Here is a 24,521-nt window from a genome sequence, read left to right as displayed (position 1 = left end):
GAAATATTTGCTATATTCCACTTTAAGAAAAAAAATATGACAGTGGTGGAGCACGCCTTTAATCCCATCACTCAGAGGCAGAGGCAGGAAGATCTCTATGAATTTGAGGCCAGCCTGGTCTACAGAGTGAGATCCAGGACAGCCCGGGCTACACAGAGAAACCCTGTCTCAAGAAGGAGAAGGAGGAGGAGGAGGAGGAGGAGGAGGAGGAGGAGGAGGAGGAGTATAAAGGAAAGGAGGAAGGAAGGAAGGGAATGGGGGACTGAAGAGATGGCTCAGTGCTCTTCCAGCCGTCCAGGATTCAATTCCCAGCACCCACATTAAAGTTATAGACAGTTGTCTATAACTATATGGGATCCAATTCCCTCTTCTAGTATATAGACATATATGCAGTTAAAATGTACATAAAATAAATAAGTAAATCACTTTTAAAAATGAGTCCCGACTCCTTCTATGTATAACAATAAACAGTAAGTAATTTTTTTCAACAATCATTATTGAATATACACTATGAAAGCGAATCAGGTAAAAGTCGAACAAAATATATGTGGTGTATCTGTGATGAAAACTTCAAGTCACTGATGAAAGAAATTCAAGACAACCCAAATGCAGAGTCATACAATGTTCATGGATAGGACAGCTCAATAATGGTAAGATGGTGATTCTCCTCAAACTGATCCTTTAATTACTGAAAACTCAAAATCACAGCAGGACTCTTTGTATGAGTAAAAACACTGATTGTGAAATTTATATGAAAACACAAAGGACATAGGAGATCCACAAATTATTTAAAAATGAAAATACAGTTGCAGGATTCCCATTATCCATTCAAGACATACTATAAAACTATGGAAATCATCAGAGTATAGTGACCAAAAATTACACAATTATCAGTTGCTGAAATAGCTCACCCCAGTGTCTACCAAAATACCTACTATGTCCTCTCCCTTGCAGACAAGGGCTGCACTCAGAACATTCCCCAGGGAGTCAAACCCAAAGGCCACCTACCACTTCTATTTTTCCCAAAGTCCAAGACCTATGGATGATGAGTAATGCTCCCCCCTTGTGATTTTTTGTTGTTTGTTTGTTTGTTTGTTTGTTTTATGTATGCAGTGTTCTGCCTGCAGGCTAGAAGAGGGCACTAGATCTCATTACAGATGGTTGTGAGCCACTATGTGGTTGCTGGGAATTGAACTCAGGACCTCTGGAAGAGCAGCCGGTGCTCTTAACCTCTGAGCCATTTCTCCGGCCTGTGGTTTTTTGTTGTTGTTGTTGTTGTTTGGGGTGAGATAAGGTTTCTTTACACAGCCCTGTCCAGGAACTCACTATATAGATGAGGCTGGCCTTGACCTAAAAATGATCCATGTACCTCTGTTTCATAAGTACTGGGATTACAGGTGCGTGACACCATGAGCAGCCTTTCTTTTCATGTTCTGATGTGAGTGTCTATGGACTAGAAACTATGGAATCAACGGTAATTATCACCTTGAGCATCTTAAAGTGAAGACACTATTGGAAGTGGATTGTGCCCATTTAAAATTTCACTTAAGGCTCTAGGACCTAGGCACTGGGACACAACCAGTCCCTGGGAACCCCCACCCATCTATCCCAGTTGCTGGCCAGCAGGGAAGACTCCTGTGGGCAGGCTCCCCCACCAAAAACACCCATTAGACCCAGCAATCTACAAGACCCATGCCCTACCCCAATACCCATCCCCCTGTGGCACCAGTGGCTTCCTGAGACATAGAATCTGCCAGCTCTCATTGGACCAAGAGAGGCTTCTTGAGACACAGAATCCACCAGCTCTGACTGGACCAAGAGCCCTGATGAGAACAAGAATGGCTCCCTGAGCCACAGAACCAGCCAGCTTGGATTGGGCCAAGAGCAGCTCCCTGAGATACAGAGTCCGCCAGCTCCAATTAGACCAAGAGCTAACATTGGACCCAGAGTGGCCCCATGAGACACAGACACAGCAAGCACAGATTGGGCCAATAGCAGCTCACTCAGACACTGGCACCTCTTGCACCTATTGGAGGAAGAGATGGGTAGATGCCAGTGCAAAAATACATACAACAGAATAAAGAGCAATATGGCATCACCAGAACCTAGCCCTTCTACAACAGCAGTACCTGAATATCATAATGTAGAAGAAGCAGAAGAAAGTGACCTTAAAAATAACTTCATGAAGATGCTAGAGGCCTTTAAAGAGGAAATTTAATTGGCTTTTTAAATCACCATAGACAGAGTGAACAAGACATTCCAAGACAAAACCAGATTTAAACAATACCTATCCACGAATCCAGCCCTACAGAAAGCACTAGAAGGAAAAATTCCAACCTAAGGAAGTAAGACACACCCACAAAAACACAGGTGATAGACAACCCCACAGCAGTAAATCCCAAAGAAGGGAAATACACACACACACTACCACCAAAAGACAACAGAAATGAACACTCACCGGTCATTAATATCCCTTAATATCAATGGACTCAATGGACTCAATTTACCTATTAAAAAACACATGAGCTATGAACCAATAGCTGAGGAGCCCCCAACTGGATCAGGCCCTCTGGATAAGTGAGACAGTTGATTAGCTTGAACTGTTTGGGAGGCATCCAGGCAGTGGACCAGGACCTGTCCTTGGTGCATGAGCTGGCTGTTTGGAGTCTGGGGCTTATGCAGGGACACTTTGCTCAGCCTGGGAGGAGGGGACTGGACTGAGTCTACCAGGTTGAGCTGAATCCCCAAGGGAGTCTTTGCCCTGGAGGAGATGGGAATGGGGGGGTGGGCTGGAGGAAGATGGGGAGGAGGGAGGGAGGAGGACAGGGGATTCCGTGGCTGATATGTAAAATTAAATTAAATTAAATTGTAAAATTAAAAATAAAAATAAAAATAAAATAAAAAAAGACACAGGCTAACAGAATGGATACAAAATCAGGATCCATCCTTCTGCTGCATTCATGAAACACATCTCATCGTCAAAGACAGACACTATCTCAGAGTAAAGGGCTAGGAAAAGACTTTCCAATCAAATGGACCTAAGAAACAAGCTGGTGTAGCCATTCTAATCTCTAACAAAACAGAATTCAAATTAATATCAATCAAAAGAGATCGGGAAGGACATTATATACTCATCACATGAAAGATCCACCAAGATGAAGTTTCAATTCTGAACATTTATGCCCCAAATACAAGGGTACCCACACATGTAAAAGAAGCATTACTAAAGCTTAAACCACATATAAAACCCCACACATTAATAGGGGAAGACTTCAACACCCCACTCTCACCATGGGACAGATCTGCCAGATTGAAACTTAACAGAGAAATGAGGGACCTAACAGATGTTATGACTCAAATGAACTTAATAGATATCTACAGGACATTCCACCCTAACAAAAAAGAATATACCTTCTCAGCACCCCATGGAACCTTCTCTAAAATTGACCACATACTCAGTCATAAAGCAAATCTCAACAGATACAAAAAAAAATTGTAATAACCTCCTGTATTCTATTGGACCACCATGGTTTAAAGTTAGATTTCAACAACAAAAATTACAGAAAGACTACAATCCAATGGAAACTGAATAATGCTCAACTAAATCACTAATGGGTCAAGGAAAAAAGAAAGAAATTAAAGACTTCTTAGAATTCAATGAAAATGAACGTACTACATACATAAACTCATGAGACACTATGAAAGCAATGCTAAGAGGAAAATTCATAGCACTAAATGCCCCCATAAAGAAGTTGGAGAAATCTCACACTAGTGACTTAACAGCAAACCTAAAAGTTCTAGAACAAAAAGAAGCAAAGTCACCCAGGAGGAATAGAGGCAGAGGCCAGGAAATAAACAAATTGAGAGCTGAAATCAATAAAATAGAAACAAAGAGAACAATACAAAGAATCAATGAAACAAAGAGTTAGTTCTTTGAGAAAACCAACAAGATAGACAAGCCCTTATGCAAATTAACCAAAAGGCAGAGAGAGCATCCAAATCAACAAAATCAGAAATGAAAAGGGAGACATAACAACAGACAATGAGGAAATTGGGAGAATCATCAGGTCATACTTCAAACACCTGTACTACACAACATTGGAAAATCTAAAAGAAATAAACCATTTTCCAGATAGGTATCACATACCAAAGTTAAATCAAGACCTGATAAACAATTTAAATAGACCAATAACCCCCAAGGAAATAGAAACAGTCATTAAAAGTCTCCCAACCAAAAAAAGCCCTGGACCAGATGGTTTCAATGCAGAATTCTACCAGATTTTCAAAGAAGAGCTAATACCAATACTCTTCAAATTGTTCCACACAATAGAAACAGAAGGAATGTTACCAAACTCCTTCTATGAGGCTACAGTTACTCTAATTTCCAAACCACACAAAGATGCAACAAAAAAAAAAAGAGAATTACAGACCAATCTCCCTCATGAACATTGATGCAAAATATGCTCAATAAAATATTGGCAAACCAAACCCAAGAACACATCAAAAAAATTATCCACCATGACCAAGTAGGCTTCATCCCAGAGATGAAAGGATGGTTCAACATGCAAAAAGCTGTCAATGTAATACACCATATAAACAAACTGAAAGAAAAAAAACATGATCATTTCATTAGATGCTGAAAAGGCGATGTGTAAAAGACTGCAAATAGATCCATATTTATCACCATGCACAAAACTCAAGTCCAAGTGGATCAAAGACCTCAATATAAAGCCAGTTACACTGATTGATAGAAGAGAAAGTAGGAAGTAGTCTTGAACGCATTGACACAGGAGACTACTTTCTAAATAAATAAATACTTTCTAAATCAGCAGCTCAAACACTCAGAGGAACAATTAATAAATGGAACTTCCTGAAACTGAGAAGCTTCTGTAAAGCAAAGGACACAGTAAGACAAAATGACAGCTTACAGGATGGGAAAAGATCTTCACCAACCCCACATCTGACAGAGGGCTGATCTCCAAAATATATAAAGAACTCAAGAAACAATCCAATTAAAAAATGGGCTACAGAGCTAAACAGAATTCTCAAAGGAAGAATCTCAAATGGCCGAAAGACATTTAAGGAATTGCTCAACATCCTTAGTCATCAGGGAAATGCAAATCAAAATGATTCTGAGATACCACCTTACACCTGTCAGAATGACTAAGATAAAAAACACTGAAGACAGCTTATGTTGGAGAGGATGTGGAGCAAGAGGAACACTTCTACACTATTGGTGGGAATGCAAACTAGTACAGCCACTCTGGAAATCAGTATGGCAGTGTCTCAGAAAACTAGGAATTAATCTTCCTCAAGACACAGCTATACAACTCTTGGGCACATACCCAAGGAATGCTCAATCTTACCACAAGGACACATGTTCAACTATGTTCATAGCAGCATTATTTGTAATAGCCAGAACCTAGAAACAAGCTAGATGCCCATCAACTGAAGAATGGATAAAGAAGATGTGGTGCATATACACAATGGAGTACTACTTGGCCGAGAAAAACAATGACATCATGAAATTTGCAGGCAAATGGATGGAACTAAAAAATATCATCCTGAGTAAGGTAACCCAGACTCAGAAGGACAAACATGATATGTACTCACTCATAAGTGGATACTAGATGTAAAGCAAAGGATAACCAGACTACAACCCACAACTCGAGAGAAACCAGCTAATAAGGTGGATCATCCTGGGAAGGGGAAATAGATGAGATCTCCATGAGTAAACTGGGAGTGAAGGTTGGGCAATGGAGAGTAGGAGATGGGAGATGAGAACATAAGGGAACAGGATGGTCGAGCTGGAACAGGGATGAAGTGGGAAAGAGATGAAAGAGATACCATGATAGAGGGAGACATCATGGGGATAGGGAGAAACCAAGTGCTAGGGAAGTTCCCAGGAATCCACAAGGATGACCCCAGCTTGGACTACTAGCAATAGTGGAGAGGGTGCCTGAACTGAACTGGCTTACTACCCCAGTAACCAGATCGGTGAATATCCTAACTGTCATCACAGAGCTTTTCTCCAGTGACTGATGGAAGCTGATGCAGAGATCCACAGCCAAGCACCAGGCAGAGCTCCAGGAGTCCGACTGGAGAGACAGAAGAGAGATTCTACGAGCAAGTGCATCAGGATCATGGTGGGGAAACCTGCAAAGATGACCAAACCAAACTGATGGGAACTCATGAAAGTTGGTTCACTGGCTGTGGAGCCTGCATGGGACTGGACTACAACCTCTGTATGGTGAGAAAGTTGTGTAACCCGATCTGCGTGAGGGTCCCCTGGCAGTAGGATCAGAATTCATCCCTGGTGTATGAGGGGGCTTTTTGGAGCCCACTACCTATAATGGGAGGGGTTTGGACTTGCTTCTACTGGATGTGCCTCCCCACGGGAGGCCTTGCCTAGTTATGGGGAGGAGTGGAGTGGGTTGGGACGGGAGGCCGGGGGGGGGGGGGGGGATAAGAGGAGGGAAGAGAAGGATCTTTCATTGGTGTGTAAAATAAATTGAATTTTTTTCTTAATAAAAAAGTAAAATAAAATTTCACTTAAGGAGCTGGGGAGATGGCTCAATGAATAATGTGCTTGCCTTTTAAGCAGGAAGTCCTGGGCTCACTCAATCCTTACTTAGAACCATCATAAAATTGGGTGTAAAGTAGTATGCAAGTGTACTCTGATCGCTGGGAAGGCAAGGGCAAGAAGATTCCTAGAGTTCACTGGCCAATGAGGTGAGCCTAATTGGTGGCTCCAGGCCAATGAGAGACCTTGTCTCAAAGGATGTGGACGGAATTCCTAAACATCAACACCTGGGCGTCCTCTGGTCTACACACACACACACACACACACACCACTAAAAAAATAAATAAATAAAACAACAGAATCAGCAATATGTGTAGCTCAGTGGTAGAAAACTTGTGTAACACATACAAAGCCTGGTCTTCAACAAGAGTACTGCCCAAACCACAAAGACAGTCTATAAACAAGAACAGAACACTAGAGATTTAAAGGGGGGGGTGCACATTATTTCTCTAAAGTCATTTCTCACGTGAAAGAGATGTAAAACTCTGAGACCAGGTCTCACAATGCTAGCCTCAAACTTTCTATAGAGTCCAGGCTAGTCTCCAGCTACAACAGTTTTTAACGACTTTCTGGTAGAATGGAAGAAATCAAATCCTGGAAGAGATAGAAAAAGGAGTTTGTGTGTGCAGGGCACACAGAGACATGGCCATGAGGAGGCCAGGGGTTTATGTCGGGTGTCTTTGTTCATTACTGTCCACCTTATTTCCTGAGACAGAATCTCTCACTGAACCAGGAGCTCTCTGATTGAGCAAGGCTGGCTGACTAGTGAGCCCAAGAGGAATAAGTGGGAACCCAGAAGAACAACACCGCACAGGGAGCCTGCTAGAGTGATTTCACTTTAAATTTAAGTTGCCTTAGAGGCCTTGGACATCACAAGTCTTGAACATCACTTAACATCATTCTCAAGGGCTCCCAGGCTTCTCTCCTGAGAAACTGTCCTTCATTTCTATAAATACCCCTTCGGATGTAACAGGCCAGTCACAGTGACCCACTCTTCTAATTACAGCACTGAGGATAATGAGGCCAGCCTGGTCTGTGCTGTGGGCTCCAAGCTACTAAAAGCTACGTCGTGAGACCCTATCTCAAAAACGAAAGAAAAAAGAAAACTGTCGAGTATGCTTAGGTGACAGATCCTCAAAGCTGCAGGTAAACATCTGTGGTTCCCGATCTCCAAAAGAATAAGTCCATGCTTGAGCTTGGGTGCGACTCCCATCAGCCTACAGGTCCTGTGGATGACCCAGGAGGAAACCAGCCCCACCTCGTCTCCTCCAGGCCGCCGGTGGTTCTCTGCTGTCCTGCAGCGCCCCCTACTGGCTCTCGGTGAGGCTCCCCTTATTCGGGATCGTCTGAGAAGGGTGGGTGGGGCAGTTCCAGGCCCAGTCACTGAGCGCCTATGCTCAGCGGCTCCACCCGCAGCCACAGCCCGCCCTCTGCGCGCAGGATCAGCTCCGGCTTCCGGCGCGGCTCCTTGTCGTCGGGCAGGACGCGGAAGCGCAGCAGGGTGAGCGCCAGCGCCACCTTCATCTCATTCATGGCGAAAGTCTGTCCTATGCAGTTCCTGCGGGAGGGAGGGGTGGGAACTCTGTGTCCGGACCCAGCCAGGCCCCAAGGTTTGAACTTGGCCAGGTCTCTGTCGCTCCCGGGCAGCCTGAGGGGCAGCAGGGGCTCTGACGCTCCTGGGACCCCGAGTCTTGCATCCGCATTCCCGAAGCTGTCTCAGAGTCAGCCAGCGCCCAAGACGGACCAGGGCGGGGCTCTGAGCACAGAGCTTCACCACCCTTCACCTTCCAATCCCGGCTCTCTAGACCTTTGCACATACTCTGAGCAGAGGGTGGGAAGGAGACCCAGAACCTAACCACCCCAATTCCCCTTTCCCCGCTGTCAGGCCCAGGTCATTCTCTATCACCCTAAGCCCTCTGGCCTCACCTGGGCCCGGCAGAGAAGGGAATAAAAGCCAGAGGTGACCTCTTCTGAGGGTTTTCTGGATCAAAGCGGAAGGGGTCATAGACCTGTGGGCCAAGCAAGACTAAGCTGATGGGTCGTGTCTCTCTGCACACCCAGCCAGCCCCAGAAAAGATGGATCTGGGGACAGGAGAATGACAGCCTCTGGGTGTCAGGTAGTACCGTGCCCCTCTCCCAGGTCCCAGATTGGGGGCTGGGCGGGGTCGCACCTCAGGGTCTGGCCAGACTGAAGGGTTGTGATGAACCCCAAAGATGCTGATGATACAGTCGTTCCCTTTGGACAAGAAGGGACAGTCAAGAGGAAGTCAGCGCTGTCACTGGGGACCACCAGGAGCCACCTCCCCATTCAGTCCACACCTTTAGGGATGACCCGGCCATCTGGGAGCACAACGTCCTGGGTGCAGCAGCGGGAAATCACCGTGACCGGGGGATGCAGCCGCAGACTCTCCTTGATGCACATGGTCAGGAAGGGCAGCTGGGCCAGATCGTCCCTGAGGAACCACCACACAGTTATCCAGGGAGTAAAACAATGCCCTGGCCTGCTAGATGGCTTGGCCTTAGAGGGCTGGCACCCACGCTTGACGACCTGAATTCAATTCCCAGACCACGCAAGATTATAGGACAGAACCAACTCTCAAGAGTTCTCTTCTAACCTCGACACAAGCACCGTGGACTCTGCATGTACACACACACACACATGGACTCTGCATGTACACACACACACACACACACACACACACACACACACACACACGTAAACAGTACTGACCAGTCTCCCTGCTGCTTGTTGAAATTCTTACTGCCCCCCTTTGATCGTTAGTCCTATAACAAAATTTACTTAGATGAATCAAAATTACTTGTTCATTTTACGATTTTTATTTTTATTTATGTGTGCATGTATTGTGTAGGCCAGAAGTCACCTTTGGGAATCTTCCTCTCTCCCTCTATGTCTTCTGTTTTGCGATAGTGTCTCCCTGAATGTAAGAATGTTTAGGGTAGACTGGCTGGCCAGCGCAGTCCGATCTCCTGCTCCCTGAGCTTCAGTGCTGGGGTAACCTTTTACATGGATTCTGGGGGTTCAAACTGAAGTCCTTATGCTAGCAGCAAGTACATTACCCACTGAGCCATCTCCCCTGCGCTGTCTTACAGATTTTACTTTCCAGACAAGGTGTCATCGTGTAGCCTTGGATACCCTAGAACTCCCTGTAGACCAGGCTGGCCTCAAACTTAGAGATCCACCTGCCTCTGCCTCCCAAGTGTTGGACTTAAAAGACTTGTGCCACCATACCTGGCTATATGTTGTTTTGTTTTGTTTTGTTTTGTTTTGTTTTGTTTTGTTTCGTTTCGTTTCTAAACAAGGTCTCCATATAGCCCATGCTGGCCTTGAACTCCCTATAAAGCTGAGGATGGTTTTGAACTGATCCTTCTGCCTCTGCCTCATGAGTGCTGAGAGAAGAGGAGTGAGCTACCACCCTTAACTCTGAATCAAAGATTAAACCATTAGAAAATCAAAAGAAAAAAGAAAAAGTGGATAAATTTACTTAATATTTTTAGAAACATTTCTAAGAAAAACATACTTATCAAAAGATATCTTTACCAAAAAAAGAATATTGTTAAATGCTTTCATATATTTATATGAAAGACCTTTAAAAAATTAAATGGCAGCAAGATTCAGAAGGTGGAGGCAGGAGGATGAAGATCAGCTTAGTCTATCCATTGAGTTGAAAGCCAGCCTTAGCTTTAGGAGACTCCATCCCAACAAGGTTAAGAGTTCTCACTGCGATTCTAGAGGAGCTGATCTCACTTGCTAGCACCCACACAGGGCAGCTCACAACCACCTGGTACTCCAGCTCCAGGGGGTTTACACCGTTTGGCTCTCGAGGGCACCCACACTCATGTGTACATACCCACAACCAAACATAAATAAAAATAAATCTTTTTTAAAATGAGTAAGTAGAAATAAGTGTTTGCCTGTGCTGACTAGAAGATGGAGTTCTCCATGACATCTGAAAAACTGGACCTTTAACATTCCTTACCACATCTAGCATTTCCAAGACCTGTCACTTCTTTAAGGTGAGATTAATGTTAACTACGGCTGGGCTAGTATGCGGAGTGCCACTAACCAAGTGCAATTCTGAACCCACTCACCAATTCTCCACCTGCCCCGCCCATCACCAGACTGATTCAGGAGGACAAAAAAACCTACAAAGCATAAGAGACACTTTTTGTGAAACACCAGGAATTCTTAAAACTCCAAAAGCTTGAACTTAAACACCAGAAGGAAATGTCAGTATATTATTCACAAAATTGAAGAATCTGTATGTCATAAGATACCATGAACCACAATAGTATTCAAAGGAGTCATTCAGGGATGTCTACAATCCTCTGTCTGTCTGTCTGTCTGTCTGTCTGTCTGTCTATTATCATGATATGTGTGTGAGTGAATGTGAGCGTGTGTGTGTGTGTGTGTGTGTGTGTGTGTGTGTAATTTCATGCAAATCAACAAACAAAGGACACATAATCCAAGAGGAAAGTGGAGGATATGATCCAGGAACCCTCGGGGGTCATACAGTAGAGATTTAGGAAGTGACGGCCAAGCTGGTCAGGTGATTCCAAGAGGTAGACACAGGAGAAGAGAATAGTGAGCTCCAGGCCAGCCTGAACTATATAACTAGACCAAAAAAGGCAAAGGTAAAGCCAAGGAGGTGGCTCTTCGGGTAATGATACTTGCTGCTGATCCTGACGACCTGAGTTCAGTCCCTAGAACCCACAGTAGAAGGAGAGGCCAGTTTCTGAAAGTTGTCCTCCAACCTCCACATGCGTACTTGGCACATGCACACCCCCGACAGAGACAGTCACACACAAATAAATAAGTCAATGTAATTTTACAAATCAAAAATAGCAACTACCATTCTGGATCTCAGCTATGTTCATGGCACTGAACCTATGCTCACCATTCAATCTCCTCAGGCTCTCGGTCCCTCAGCAGCTCCCGCACCTCCTGCCGGCAGCGCTCCTGGTATTCCGGGTGTCTCGCCAGGTTGTACAGGATCCAGGAGAGCGCACTGGCTGTGGTGTCATGGCCTGAGGGACAGACAGGAAGGACTGGGTGTCTGGGCTGTTTTAGCACCTCAGAGTAAACAGTACTTGGGCATCCATGTCCCAAGGAAAGATGAAGAAAGGATGGATGGATGGAATGGAGGGGTCTGGTGGCTCCCCACGATATCTAATTGGGATTGATAGACTCTTATCATCATTGCAGCCCTACACAGGGGCCCTCACCTCCAAACATGAAGGTGTCAGCCTCTGCCCGGATGTCCTCATCTGACAGCTCCTTTCCATGTTCATCCTGAAGACAAAACAGGACCCTCAACTCATTCCATGCCTGAGAATTCCTGATGCTGACCTAAGACAAGTTCTGATCCCATTGTGCACACAGAATGCCTTCTCTAACCTTTCCAGAGCCTGTCCCTGCAGTTTCCTCCTTAATTTCCTGCTGTTGTTTGTCCTTCCACACAGCATTCAATGGAGTCACTTCTAAAACGTCTCTGTGTCCTGTCCTTAGTTATTATAAACACCATCTATTGCTTCCCAAATGCCCTCTTAATCTAACCATCTTCCACCTAACACTTAATGTCAAAGTTCTTGGTTAAATTCTCAGTTGAGATCCCACAAAAGCCCACCTTGGCCAGCAGGAGCACATCGATGAAGTCTAAAGTCTTAGACCTTGTCTTGGCCTTGAGGAAGTCATCAACACCCTGGCTAGCAAGGTTACTACGCCTCTCCTGAATGACAGCATCTGTGAAGTTGTGCACCATGTCACAGGCCTTGCGGAAGCGCCTCCCATCAGGAGTGAGGTAGTACAGGAAGTCCATGTACAGGATAACCCGATGGTGCCGTTTCACTATGAGGGAGCTGAGCTCCAAAATGGCAGCAATGTATTCACTCGGAGACCTGCAGGGCAGGGGCAGGCCAGAGACAGGAAGCAACATAACACACATGAAACCCCAGAGAAACTTCAGCCAGAGTCTCAGGACCAAGATCTGTCCAGAAAAGGGCTTAAGCCAGGCAAAGCTCTCCTGCTGCCTACCCCGTATGAGTAGCCTGGCACCCCAGGATTCGAAGGTAAATGTGGTTGTCCCCATCTTTTTTTCACTCAGCATCTGCTCTGTTTTTTCTTTCCTGATTTCCTGCAAGTCTGTCCTGTTTTCTGCATCAAGTTCATGTCCTCCTCTTCAGGTCCCTTGCATCTACCTGACAGTCCTCTACTGAGTCAGTTGACCAATCTCAGCTGTGACTATGACTCCCAACTGCTTAAATACCTTCCATGACTCCTCGGAAAACCCAGAATGGAGTTCATGCCCTTCTTTCTGGGTATACAACATCCTTAAGATCTGCCCACTAGATAGACATGATGGCTTCTGACTGCAATCCCAACATCCGGGAGATGGAGGCAGGAGGATCATGAGTTCAAGCCCAGCCTGAAGTACCTACTCAATTCCAAGCTAGCCTAAACAACATAGTAAGATACCATTAAGAAAGAAAAGGAAGGAAGAAATGAAGGGAGGGAGGGAGAAAGGAGGAAGGTTTGAAGGGAAGTGTGTCCCAGAGGCTCGTGTAGTGAAACACTTGGTGCCCAGTTGATGGCACTTTCAGGGTGAGAGCCTTGCTGGAGGAGCAGACCTGGAGAACTTGTAGCCTCGTCCCACCTCCAGTTTGTGCTCTTTGCTTCCTGGGTGCAGCTGAAACGTGATCAGGCAGTTTCCTGCTTCGGCAGCCAGCTACCCTGCCTTCCTTGCCATTATGGACTTCCGTTTTAGAACTGTAATCCAAAATACCCTGTTCCTTCTAGACCATCACAGTATTTTATAACAGCAGCAGGAAGGTAAGTAATACAGAAAGGCAGTGGGGAGCACTGTGAACCCTGTGTCTGAGAGAAAAAGAGAAGCAGGGAGCACTTTCAACTCCCTGTGATTGGGTTGTTTTTTTGTTGTTGTTGTTTTGTTTTTTGGAGTCTCTTTTCAGGGGGAGTGGTTCCGAGACAGGATCTCACTGTGTAACCCTGGCTGTCCTGAAACTCTCTTTGTAGACTCCCTGTGATTACTAACCTTGATGTTCAGCTTGATTAGATTAAGAAGTGCTTAGATTAAATCGCTTATTTTCAGTGTCTTGCACATGTGTCTTGTATGTACATTTCCATGTAGTTGCACTGGATTGCAGATATCAGTCACCCTGGTTTTGCTTTGATGGGGAGCTAGGGATGGGAACTCAAGTCTTTGGCCTTGCATGGCAAGCACATTACTGACCAAATCACATCCCTAGCCCTCATAAAGCACATCTCTGTGTTCGTCTATGAGGATGTTTCCCAGAGCATTGGCTGAGGGGTAAAAGCCCACGCTGATGTGGACAGTCTCATCCCACAGGCTGGAGGCCAAGAAGGAAGAACAGGAAACAGAAGAGGAAGCTTGCTGGAACAGACCATCTCTCCCTCTCCACTTTTTGTCCTTCTTAATGCGAGAAGCTCCATGATGCCTTCCCACCAACCACGATGAACTGACACCTTTGAAACCAGGAGCCAACACCAGCCTTTCCTTCTTCAGTTGTTTCTCTCAGATAGTGACAAGAGACCCTCTTTGCCTGTTTGATTTACTACTTAGCCACACCTTGCCTTTATCCCAACAATCCTACCTCCCTGAAAGGACAGCACCCACTCTCTCTCTCTCTTCACTGTCTTTCAATGCCTCCAGGGAGTCCCCTCTGCTCCCTCCAGCCAGTCTTCCCTCTCCAGCCTCCTCCCTTGGTCCATGGTTCCTCAGGCTCCCAGACAAAGACAGTGACTCACTCCTGACAGTTGCTGTCGAAGCTGAAGACACATTTCTGCAGATTGTCCAACGTCATGAGGCTGATGTGCTCAAACATGTCCAGACGGGCGCTGCCCTTGGCGGTCAGGCGCCGCCACTTGGCCTGGCCAGAGAAGGAAGCAGAAGAAGGCATTGGCTCCTGAGCCCCTCCTCAACTCCAAGCACTGGGGTACACACACACACACACACACACACACACACACACACACAGCACACTTGGTCCATAAGCCTTGGTGGGAGAAGAGAAGACGCAAGGCTGGAGTCAGGAACCTTGCGTTCAAGTCTAACGTCTGTGTTCCTTTGGTCACAGCATTTCCCTCTCCTGGTTCAATTAATTTGACCTCATCTGTTGTCCCACAAACCATACTTCAATGCCTGCTCCCCTCACACTTATTGCTGATGAACTTGGATGGGCTCCCTGACCTCTGTGGCCCCCAGTTTCATAACATAACTGTCACAGTCGCCTTTTCTTCAGGATGGTGTGAAAATGACAACAGGCAACATAGATTATGGAATTGGCATAGCATTTATGATGTGGATATTACTCTGTATGCTGTGAATGTGTTGCTCTGATTGGTTAATAAGTAAAATGCTGATTGGCCAATAGCCAGGCAGGAAGTACAGGCAGGACAGGCAGAGAAGAGAATTCTGGGAACAGGAAGGCTGAGTCAGGAGTCGCCAGCAGACACAGAGGAAGCAAGATGTGAAGGCAGAACTGAAAAAAGGTACCAAACCACGTGGCTAAACATAAATAAGAATTGTGGGTTAGTTTAAATGTAAGAGCTAGTCAGTGGCAGGCCTGAGCTAATGGCCGAGCAGTTTTAATTAATATGAGCTTCTGAGTGATTACTTTATAAGCGGCTGCAAGGTCTGTGGGGCTGGGTAGGACCAGAAAAAACATCAGCTACATTATAGTAGGTACTCAGTAAATGTCAGCTGGTATGTGAGTACAGAAATTACGCCATGCAGGGATGAAGAGATGGATGAGAAGTTAGGAGCGCTTGCTGCTCTTACAGAGGCCCCGGGTGTAATTCTCAGTACCTATACCGTGACTCACAACGTCCATAACTCCACTTACACAGAAGTGCCAGTGCCCTCTTCTGGACTTTACAAGCACTAGGAATGCATAGTCATACATGCAGGCAAAACACCCACACACATAAAGCACATATATATTTAAAATATTTAATCTTAAAGAAAGTATCCCATACAAACATGTACACACACACTCACGTGCATGATGTTCACGCTCTTGTTAAAAATCTTCACATAGGGCTTCAGGATGTCAAAGTGAAAGGCAGGCGTCAGCAGATGACGATGGTGACTCCATTTCTCACCAGCACTCACCAACAGCCCATCCCCTAGAAGGGCAGCCATGGCAGTGAGCAAGGGTGGCACCTTTCTCCGGGCCCACAAGGGTGTCTCCTGACCCTGACCTTAAGGTACTCACCCAGCCATGGCTTCAGGAAGCCATAGAAAATCATCTCCTTAGGGGCCACCGCAGCTGCCGTGAAGGACGATCGGGGGCCATGGAGAAGTGAAAGTTGAATTTGGGGAGTAGATGGGGACTCTCAGCCCCAAGGCTGTGCACTCCCCCTCCAAGACAGGAAGGGGACAGGGACAAAGGAAGCAGGGAGGAGGGAGGAGGTGAGACAAGGCTAGACCAGGCTGCAGCAGCAGGGAGAGCCAATGTCAGCCTGACACCGTCAGCCTGACGCCTTCACGTGGCTGCTACATAGTCCACCACATTCCTCCATATCTGAATCCAGTACAACACCTTTATAAATGCCTTTATGGAGGCGGGGACACACTGTCTATTTCAGCTCTCTGACATGTCCTGACACACCCTGCCCCTTAGACAGGGGCACTGTTATGAACATATATGATCTTCCCTGAGATGATACAGTATGGTCCTGCACTAGAACACAACAGTCTGACATGATCTAATGGTGCCCATCAGATAACCCCAGGTAGAATTTAAATGTGTCCCATTCATGCTCCAGATGTGTCCTACACATGCCCCGGGGTTCCCAAGTATCCTCTTTTACACCATGCTAAGCATTGAGTCTTTAAAGTTAAGGGTTCCCCTGCCCTCCAAGACTGCAGGATGCTGGCCCCTCCAGCCATCAGGCAGCTCCAGGGCCAGCCAGACACAGCTGGGTCCATACAGATCTTCTCCTCCCTCCCAAGTCACTTTGCAGTTTAAGGCCCCTTTCATCGGAATTGGCTGAAGCAGCCCAGAATCTGGGTGGGATCCTGGTGTGCCATATTCCTCCTTCTGCACCAGTTTCCCGAACTCTAAACCTTTCTGCTCTGCTCAGCTCTCGTCTGCCTCGTCTACTTCAGAACTCTGCTAGAAGGGATGCCATAGCCTCCATTCCTGGCAACAACCTCTCGAGAAGTGTCCTGATAAACAGATCTGATTATGCTAATGATCCCATAAAAATGATGAGTGATTGTAATGATGTTTGGCCACGCTATATTCTGAATCCTATGACAAAATGACCATTAAGTGGATTTGTTTGTTTGTTTGTGAAAAAATGAATTTCTAGACCAGTGGGACTCGAACACATAGAGATCTGCCTGCCTCTGCCTCCCTACTGCTGGCCTTAAAGGAGTGCACACCACACCCAGCATATCTCCATATTTTTATTTCATTTCATTACTAGAGATGTTTTATCAAGGATCAAAAAGGTAGGGGAAGATCATACCTTAAGTATGTAAAAGGCCTTCGTCTTCTAGCCTTTTATTTTCATTTTAAGAAAGTGCTGGCCAGGCGGTTATGGCACATGCCTTTAATCCCATCACTCGAGAGGCAGAGGCAGGCAGATCTCTGTGAGTTCGAAGCCAGCCTGGGCTATAGAGTGAGATCCAGGACAGGCACCAAAACTACACAGAAAAAAAACCTGTCTCAAAAAAGAAGGAGGCGGAGGAGGGGGAGGGGGAGGAGGAGGAGGAGAAAGGAAAACAAAGTGCCATTTGTCCTCTTCTATTTTGCTTCTTTTTAAGAACACACAAACCAGGCTGGGCAGTGGTGGCACACGCCTTTAATCCCAGCACTCAGGAGGCAGAGGCAGGTGGATCTCTGTGAGTTCGGAGACAGTCTCATCTACAGAGTGAGTTCCAGTACAGCTAGGGGCTACACAGAGAAACCCTGGGGGGGGGGATGCACTTTGAATTGATGGGGTGGTTATTTGTCATTTTATGTCTAAAAGAGTATGAGGCAATCAAGTCACAGTGGTGGGTGAAGAATCTGTCCTATCACCCAAATGAGACAAAGTTAAGGAGTCCCAGAACTCATCCTGGACCCACAGGGATCTTTTTCAAGGTGTTGAGCTATTAGGGGTCATCTTTTTCCACATGAGAATGCAGTCGTCCCAGAGGAAGATGGAATTAAGAGATAAAGGTCCTGCAGCATTGTTGAGACCTTAATCCAGCTGTGCTTGAAGACCACTCTCCCACTCTCCCTGGACTTTTCTGCCAGCAAATTTCTTTAGTTGTTTTGACATTGTTGTTTGTTTGTTTGTTTGTTTGTATTTCAGTGCCTAGGCATGCAGCCTAAAGCCCTGTACATTGCAGACTAGTGCCCCACTGCAAAGCTGCACCCCCAGCCAATAGAAGACCACACTGGGTTGAATTTCCATCACTCACTTAACAGACCTCAGTATCTAGAGAAACCCTAAACCTTGTCAAGGGTCAGTCCAGTTAGCAGCAGGGTTGGCTTGACTTCTGTCTGACATGGCTCCACCCTCCCCTGCCCAGCCTGGCCCGTGCAGAGATGGGAAGGGCTTGGAGAAAAGGAAGGGAACAGACCAGTAATTCCATCCTGAGAGACATACCTGGAGCCTGGAGCACGGGGGCAATGAACTTGGGGTGGGTGAGTGTCAGGATGGGGTAGAAAGCCCCAAACCAGCAGAGGTAGACATCATGGAAGTAGTGGCCCATTTCAGTCATCAGCTGCAGGCCTTCCTCGCTGTTCTGGATCTGGGGGTGGAGAAGGCTGTTGTTGGAATCTGGCGCTAACTCTGCAATTTGATTAGACCTAAAGTTACTGTGGTGGTTTGAGTGAGAAATGCCCCACGTAAGCCCAGTTATTGGAACACTTGGTCCCCAGTTGGTGATGCTGTTTGGGGAAGTCATGGAACCTTTAGAAGGCAGAGCCTTGCTGGAGGAAATACATCACCAGGGACAGGCTTTGAGGTTCTATAGCCTATGCTACTTCCTCTGATGCCAATCGGGACCCACCCTCACCACACATCTTTACTTCCAGACCTACAACTAGACTCCAGTGTCAGCAGGCCACAGAGATGGAATACACAATGAGAAGTCATACTACACTCCTGAAGAACTTCTTGTTGTTTCTGGTTTATATAAGAAGAGGCCTGGAACATATATGTGAGAATGGATTTTGAGGGTGTGGGTTAGTGATGAAAGGAAATCACAGCAAATTACTAAAGAGGATTCCAAAATGCCTATGGTTCCTACTCCTTTTACAACTCCTTCTGTTCCTAAGCGTGCACCTACAGCTTTATGAAGTGTGTCCTGTGATCTGTTGAACAGAAGAGTAGGCATTTACAGATGTTTCCATCTGTAACATTTACAGATGTTCCCAAAAGTGGATAGCTGTAGCATTACAGCATTTCTGAACCCTGAAGGACACTAGTGAAGAGAAATCTACCAAAGTGTGTACAGTCATATGTTTTTGCTTGGAAAAGGAGATAGTCAAGCATGTGATTATATACTGCTTCTTGAGCTGTGGCCAATGGTTTGGCTATGTGTCAGGGTTCTTAAAGGTGGCATAATTAAAAAGTTGGAAAGACATTTTGGGGAAAGGCATATGGTAGATCTCTCCAAATGGGCAAAGGATGTATCCATATAACTACTCAGCAAAAGGTGGTCTCAGCTGAGAAGGGCTTCAGTAATCAAGCAGATAGGGTAACTTGTACTGTAGATAGTAGTTAACATCTTTCCCCAGCCATCTCTGTCATTGGTGAAAGGGTCCATGACCAAAGTGGACAAGGTGGCAGGAATATACATGGGCTCAACAACACAGGCCTCCACTCACCAAGGCTGACCTGCTTACGGCTGCCATTGAGTGTCAGATCTGCCAGCAGCAGAGACCAACACTGAGACTCCAATATGGGGAGATCAGTCAGTGACCTGAGAAGGTTGATTCCCCTGGACCACTTCCGTCACAGAATGGACAGTGTTTTGTCCATTCTGAAATAGATACTTACTCTGGTTATGAATTTGCCTTTCCTGCATGTAATGCTTCTGCCAAAGCTACCATCTATTCATTTACAGAATGCCTTATCCACCACTGTGGTATGCCACGTAATTTGGTTGCTAATAAAGGAACTCACTTCCCAGCCATAGAAGTGAGGCAGTGGGTTCCTGATCGTGGTCTTACCATCCCCCACCAACCTGAAGCGGATGGCTTGAAGGAAGGGCAGAATGGCCTTTTAAGGGCACAGCTACAGTGAAATAGGTAGAAATAACTTAGATGACTGGACAGGTTTTCCAGAAGGCTCTATCTGCTCTGAATCTGTACATGGCATCGATTCTCCTCTGACCAGGGTTTATAGTTCAGGAATCAAGCAAGAGGTGGAAATGAGACTGGTGCCATGCCTGATCACCTCTAGGGACCCGCCAGCAATTTTTTTCTTCCTTGTTCACACAATCATATGCTCTGCTGACTTACAAGACTTGCTTCCAGATGGGAGGTTGCTTCTGCCAAGAGACTTGATAAATATCCATTGACTCAGAAGCTAATTCTCCCCCTTGACCAATTTGTGTTCCTTATTCCCTTGAATCAACAGGATAAGATAAGTGTTATAGTGTTAACAGGGTGACTGATCCAAACCGCCAGAGGAAAAGTGGGTGGGCTTCTTATCCACAATAGAAGGAAGAGTATTGCCTAGACTGCAGGAGATCTTTTAGGGCTTCTCTTGGTGTTACCATGTCCCGCGATTAAGGTCAATGGGAAGCTCCAATAACCCAAACCAGTCAGGATGGTTATAGTTCTTCAAGGAAGATGAAGGTATAGATTACCCCCTCCAGATAAAGAGCCAAGAGCTTATGAGACATTGTTGAGGGTAGAGGAAATATAGAATGGGTAGTAGAAGAAAGCAGCAATGAATACCATCTAAAATCTCATGATTAGTTACAGAAACAAGGATTTCATTATCATGAGTGTTTCTGTCCTGTTTTGTTAAGGATACGTTTATGCACAAATATACAGAAATTTATGTTTTCTTTTCTCTCCTAATCCTTTACCATGTAACACAACATTGGTTAAAATAACATCAGTAGTTAGGCATTCCTCATGGGACTTTGCCATCTACTCTGGAGAAATAATAGTATATTCCTTTGTGAGAATGAAGCTTAGATGATGTTAAGTGGAACTGAGACTTTATTATCTTTATTTGGTAATTAAGCATGACACAGAGATTTGGTTAGGTGTCAGGCTGACAACAGGTAGGGTTTCAGACCGTTAATCTTCACTGTCAACTGGAACTAACTAAGATGATCCTCTGGGCTAGTCTGTGAGGGATTTCCTGGAAAGATGAACTGAAGGGAGAAGACCCTCCCTGAGAGTGGGCATTGCCTTCTGACAGGTGGCCCAGATTTAAAGTCTGAGGTCAAACCTGCTGCTTGATGTCTGGACCTTCACTTCCTGGTGGTGACTGTGTCTCTTCTCCACCAGAACTCAGCTGCTGATGGGAGATCAGAAACTCTCCTGAATCTTCCGGGCCTTCAGCACCAGACCGGAACTGCCAAAGCATCCAGCTTCGTGGTCTGAGAAGCTACTGGGTCCTCAGCCTCTCCAACATGCAGATAGCCATGACTGGATTCCCCAGCCTCTGCTGGCTATGCACCGTTCTAGTCAGGTAAATATATGATGTATATGGGTCTACCATCTGGGGAAACCCTGCCTAATAGGAAGCTCCTGGATGGGAGATGGAGAGGAGGAGGTCCCGAGGAGATAGGAGATGAGAGAAGGCAAACAGGGAAGCAAAGAGGCCTGTGGTGAGAGAGAGCAGCACTTGAATCAATGCCATTGGAGGTGGTGCCCTCCCGGTGACATCGGGGTGCCAAGGGTGGCTCTGGCAGTAGGAAGCTCTGGAGCAAGAGACACTGGATATGAGAATGAGAAACTCTTCCCAGAAAGTGTAGCCATTATGGAAGAGGCCACATAGGGAAGAAGGAGGAGGAGGAGAGGAGAAGAAAGAAGAAGGAGAAGGAGAGGGAGAGGGAGAGGGAGAGGGAGAGGGAGAGGGAGAGGGAGAGGGAGAGGGAGAGGGAGAGGGAGAGGGAGAGGGAGAGGGAGAGGGAGAGGGAGAGGGAGAAGGAGAAGAAGAAGAAGAAGAAGAAGAAGAAGAAGAAGAAGAAGAAGAAGAAGAAGAAGAAGAAGAAGAAGAAGAAGAGGTTGTTGTTGGGGTAGTGATGGAACCCTTTCATAGGGAGCACAGGACATTCAGTGTCTTATCTCAACACCACAAAGGAAAACAGAGTGCTCAACTTCGGCACAACTTGGACAGTAGAGTCCTCTGACACACTTTGAGAATGGAGAACTAGATAAGAAAGAACAGAGCCTGAGGAGTTGGAGAGGAAAGATCACATCTCTTCTGACATTCAGTGTCCCTCTAGGTGGAGGTGTAAGGATCATAGCTCATTCCCACAGAGCAAGAGGCATCTTGGAGAGGTACAGACACTTGCCTGAGGACAACAGAGATGGGCCAGGAAAGGGGCACACCACATGCCTTCCACTACAGGGCCTCAAATCCAACCGTGGAAAATGAGGAGAGCACATGGGGGAACCTGTCCTGGGGGCCTGGAACTACAGCACAGAACAGTACTGAACAAACAACAGGATGAGACCTCAGACCATGAGTCCTGATGAGAATGTGACCCAAAGTTAGCTAGGGATAAAAAAGGGGAAAAAACAAAAGAAAAAGAAGAAGAAAGCCTCAGAGCACCGTGTGGGCAGACAGGCAAGGAGTGGATCTGCTGGGTGTGTGAGCAGAGCCTCCCTCACCTCTCCACAGTTGCAGGCCCCAGCCCTCTCATGACCCCCAGATTCCTAAGAACCTTTCCTGATCCTCTGAGAACACATTCATCCTGACACACCAGACCCACCTGCTGCCATACTCACCATGCCCATGTGACGCCAAAACCAGTGCCGTGAAGGGGGCTGAGGGAAGCAGTGGAGCCGGCAGGAGTTGTCATACCAGGAATAGATCCAGGCCAGAATTCGGGCCAGGAACAAGGCCCCACCCAGCAGCAGAAGCTGCCATGGGGATGCAGCCACAGGCCCCAGACCCAGCCAGGACAGGCTCAGCTGTAGCATCCTGCAGGGCAGATGGGCAGAGGTTGAGGTTCTGAGGCCCAAGAGACAGAGATGGATTGCGGGGGTCACTGGACAGGGATAGTGACTTAGAGGACTAGAACAGGGCAAGGAGAAGGGACACCCAGGGCAACGCAGGGGAGAGACAGTGAGAGAAAACACGAAGGAGAGCCGCAGACAGTGGGGAACTGTTAGAGTCTAGACTGGCCCAGACTAAATAAAGCACGGGGAAGTGGCAGAGTAACCGGAAATCACTGGCCTCCAGAGCCAGCGGGCTCCCCGGGGCCACCCCAGCTGTAGACAGAGCTTCCACCGTTCAGTCAAGGGCTCCCCGGTGTCCCCAAGCCTGGCACCTTCTCTCTGAAGCAATGAGTCCCAGGAGACCTCCTCTCTTCTTCTCTGGAAATGTTTTAGTTCCTGGCTTCTGACTGTGTGCACTGATGATCTGGGCTGAGCCAATCATACTTCCCAGGCCTAGCTGCGGCCTCCCAGCCCCGGCGAGAGGCCAAAATGAGGGGGGCGGAGCCCATCCGAAGCGCGCTGAGCCAACTCAGAGTCACCCGCCCCAGGCAGGGACGAGCTCCTGCAGTTTCAACACCATCTATCTGAGCCAGGACAAAGGTGTCGCCTGCCTCCTCAGGCCCTCTGCACAGCACGCTGGGGGACAGCAGGGCAGCATTTCTCAGTGCAGAATCAAGAGGCTCCGAGCCCCTGCCCACCAGCTGCACAACCCGGTAGAATTCAAGTTCAACCTCCAAGTAATCCAAGCTCTGGACGGAGACAAGACTTCCAGAAACAAAGAATCCAGCCCTGCTGCGACCTGCTAGGTCCGATTCTGAAGATAAAATTCCCAGCTGAGGAGCCAGAGTTCAGATAGGAAGCAGATGGGAGGGGTCAAGTTGCGGGGGGGGGGGGGCAGGGAGGGGCGGGGAGTGCTGTCAGGAGAAGAGAGAGCTGGGTATGGGCTCTGGGTCCCCCCACAACTCATTGAGAGCTGCTAGAGAATAACACCGATTTACATATTAAGGCAGGCCCGTCAGAATAACACCATTATTCATTCAACAGAATGAAAGGAAAAGCCCGAGGGTGTGCAGACATCTAGTTCAAGTTGTTGACGATAACAACTGTTGGCTCAGCAGTTAAGAGCACTGGCTGCTCTTCCAGAGGACCTGGGTTCAATTCCCAGCACCCACATGGCAGCTCACACCTCCCTGTAGCTCCATTTCCAGGGTTTCTGGCACCCTCCCACAGACATACATGCAGGCAAAACGTCAACTGAACATAAGATAGATAGATAGATGATAGATAGATAGATAGATAGATAGATAGATAGATAGATAGATAGATAGATAGACAGATAGATTTTAAGGCATGAAAGTAGAAGGAAGATGAGCTAGGTGGGGAAATAAATGGGGCAGGGACAATAACAGGTAATGGAGAGTGATTATGTCCAAACACATCACATATGTATGAAATGTCACAATAAGACCCATCGTTAGGCAGGATTGATATGTGTTAACTAAAAACATTAAACATTAAAAGGAACAAGCTTCTCTGCTTCCTGACTTCAGATACAATGTAAAGAGCTGCCATCTACCACCCCACCAGGACTTCCCCACCAGGAAGGACGATGGTACTCTTTTTATTTTCATTTTTATTTGTTTATTTATTTATTTTGGTTTTTCAAGACAGGGCTTCTCTGTATAACAGTCCTGGCTGTCCTGGAATTCACTCTGTAGCCCAGGCTGGCCTCGAACTCACAGAGATC

General features: G+C 46.6%; 1 protein-coding gene across 7 annotated transcripts; it reads right to left on the bottom strand.

Moving 5' to 3' along the window:
- Window positions 1–662: 662 nt before the first annotated feature.
- On the bottom strand, window positions 663–23,583 carry LOC102914682 (cytochrome P450 4F6-like). 7 transcript variants are annotated; one of them, XM_006991284.4, is made up of 13 exons: window positions 23,107–23,582; window positions 22,562–22,757; window positions 18,246–18,390; window positions 15,857–15,910; window positions 15,640–15,767; window positions 14,388–14,509; window positions 12,229–12,499; window positions 11,828–11,894; window positions 11,500–11,629; window positions 8,903–9,036; window positions 8,755–8,819; window positions 8,510–8,592; window positions 663–8,141 (listed from the first exon to the last, which is right to left on the bottom strand). In XM_006991284.4, the coding sequence occupies exons 1-13, from the start codon at window positions 23,214–23,216 to the stop codon at window positions 7,964–7,966; spliced, it is 1,683 nt and encodes a 560-aa protein (XP_006991346.2). In that variant the 5' UTR covers window positions 23,217–23,582; the 3' UTR covers window positions 663–7,963. The 7 variants fall into 7 exon arrangements, 6 of the variants coding, with proteins under 6 accessions (XP_006991346.2, XP_042122882.2, XP_076415416.1 ...); XM_042266948.2 differs by having other exon boundaries at window positions 23,013–23,146; XM_076559301.1 differs by lacking the exon at window positions 23,107–23,582 and having other exon boundaries at window positions 15,857–17,295; window positions 18,246–18,431; window positions 22,562–22,681.
- Between the last annotated feature and the right edge of the window lie 938 nt (window positions 23,584–24,521).

Source organism: Peromyscus maniculatus, chromosome 22 (genome assembly GCF_049852395.1).
Source record: "Peromyscus maniculatus bairdii isolate BWxNUB_F1_BW_parent chromosome 22, HU_Pman_BW_mat_3.1, whole genome shotgun sequence".
Lineage (NCBI taxonomy): Eukaryota > Metazoa > Chordata > Mammalia > Rodentia > Cricetidae > Peromyscus > Peromyscus maniculatus.
Note: the sequence above shows the minus strand (reverse complement) of the source record. Positions and strands in the feature narration are given on the sequence as shown.

Bases quoted from the DNA above. Each gene is read 5' to 3' on its own strand.
- LOC102914682 (XM_006991284.4), bottom strand. From the start codon at position 23,216: ATGATTGGCTCAGCCCAGATCATCAGTGCACACAGTCAGAAGCCAGGA. The intron at 18,391-22,561 runs GTGAGTATGGCA...CTCCACCCCCAG, and splicing joins TTTGGCGTCACATGGGCATG to ATCCAGAACAGCGAGGAAGG. The intron at 8,593-8,754 runs GTGCGACCCCGC...CTTGGCCCACAG, and splicing joins CAGTCTGGCCAGACCCTGAG to GTCTATGACCCCTTCCGCTT.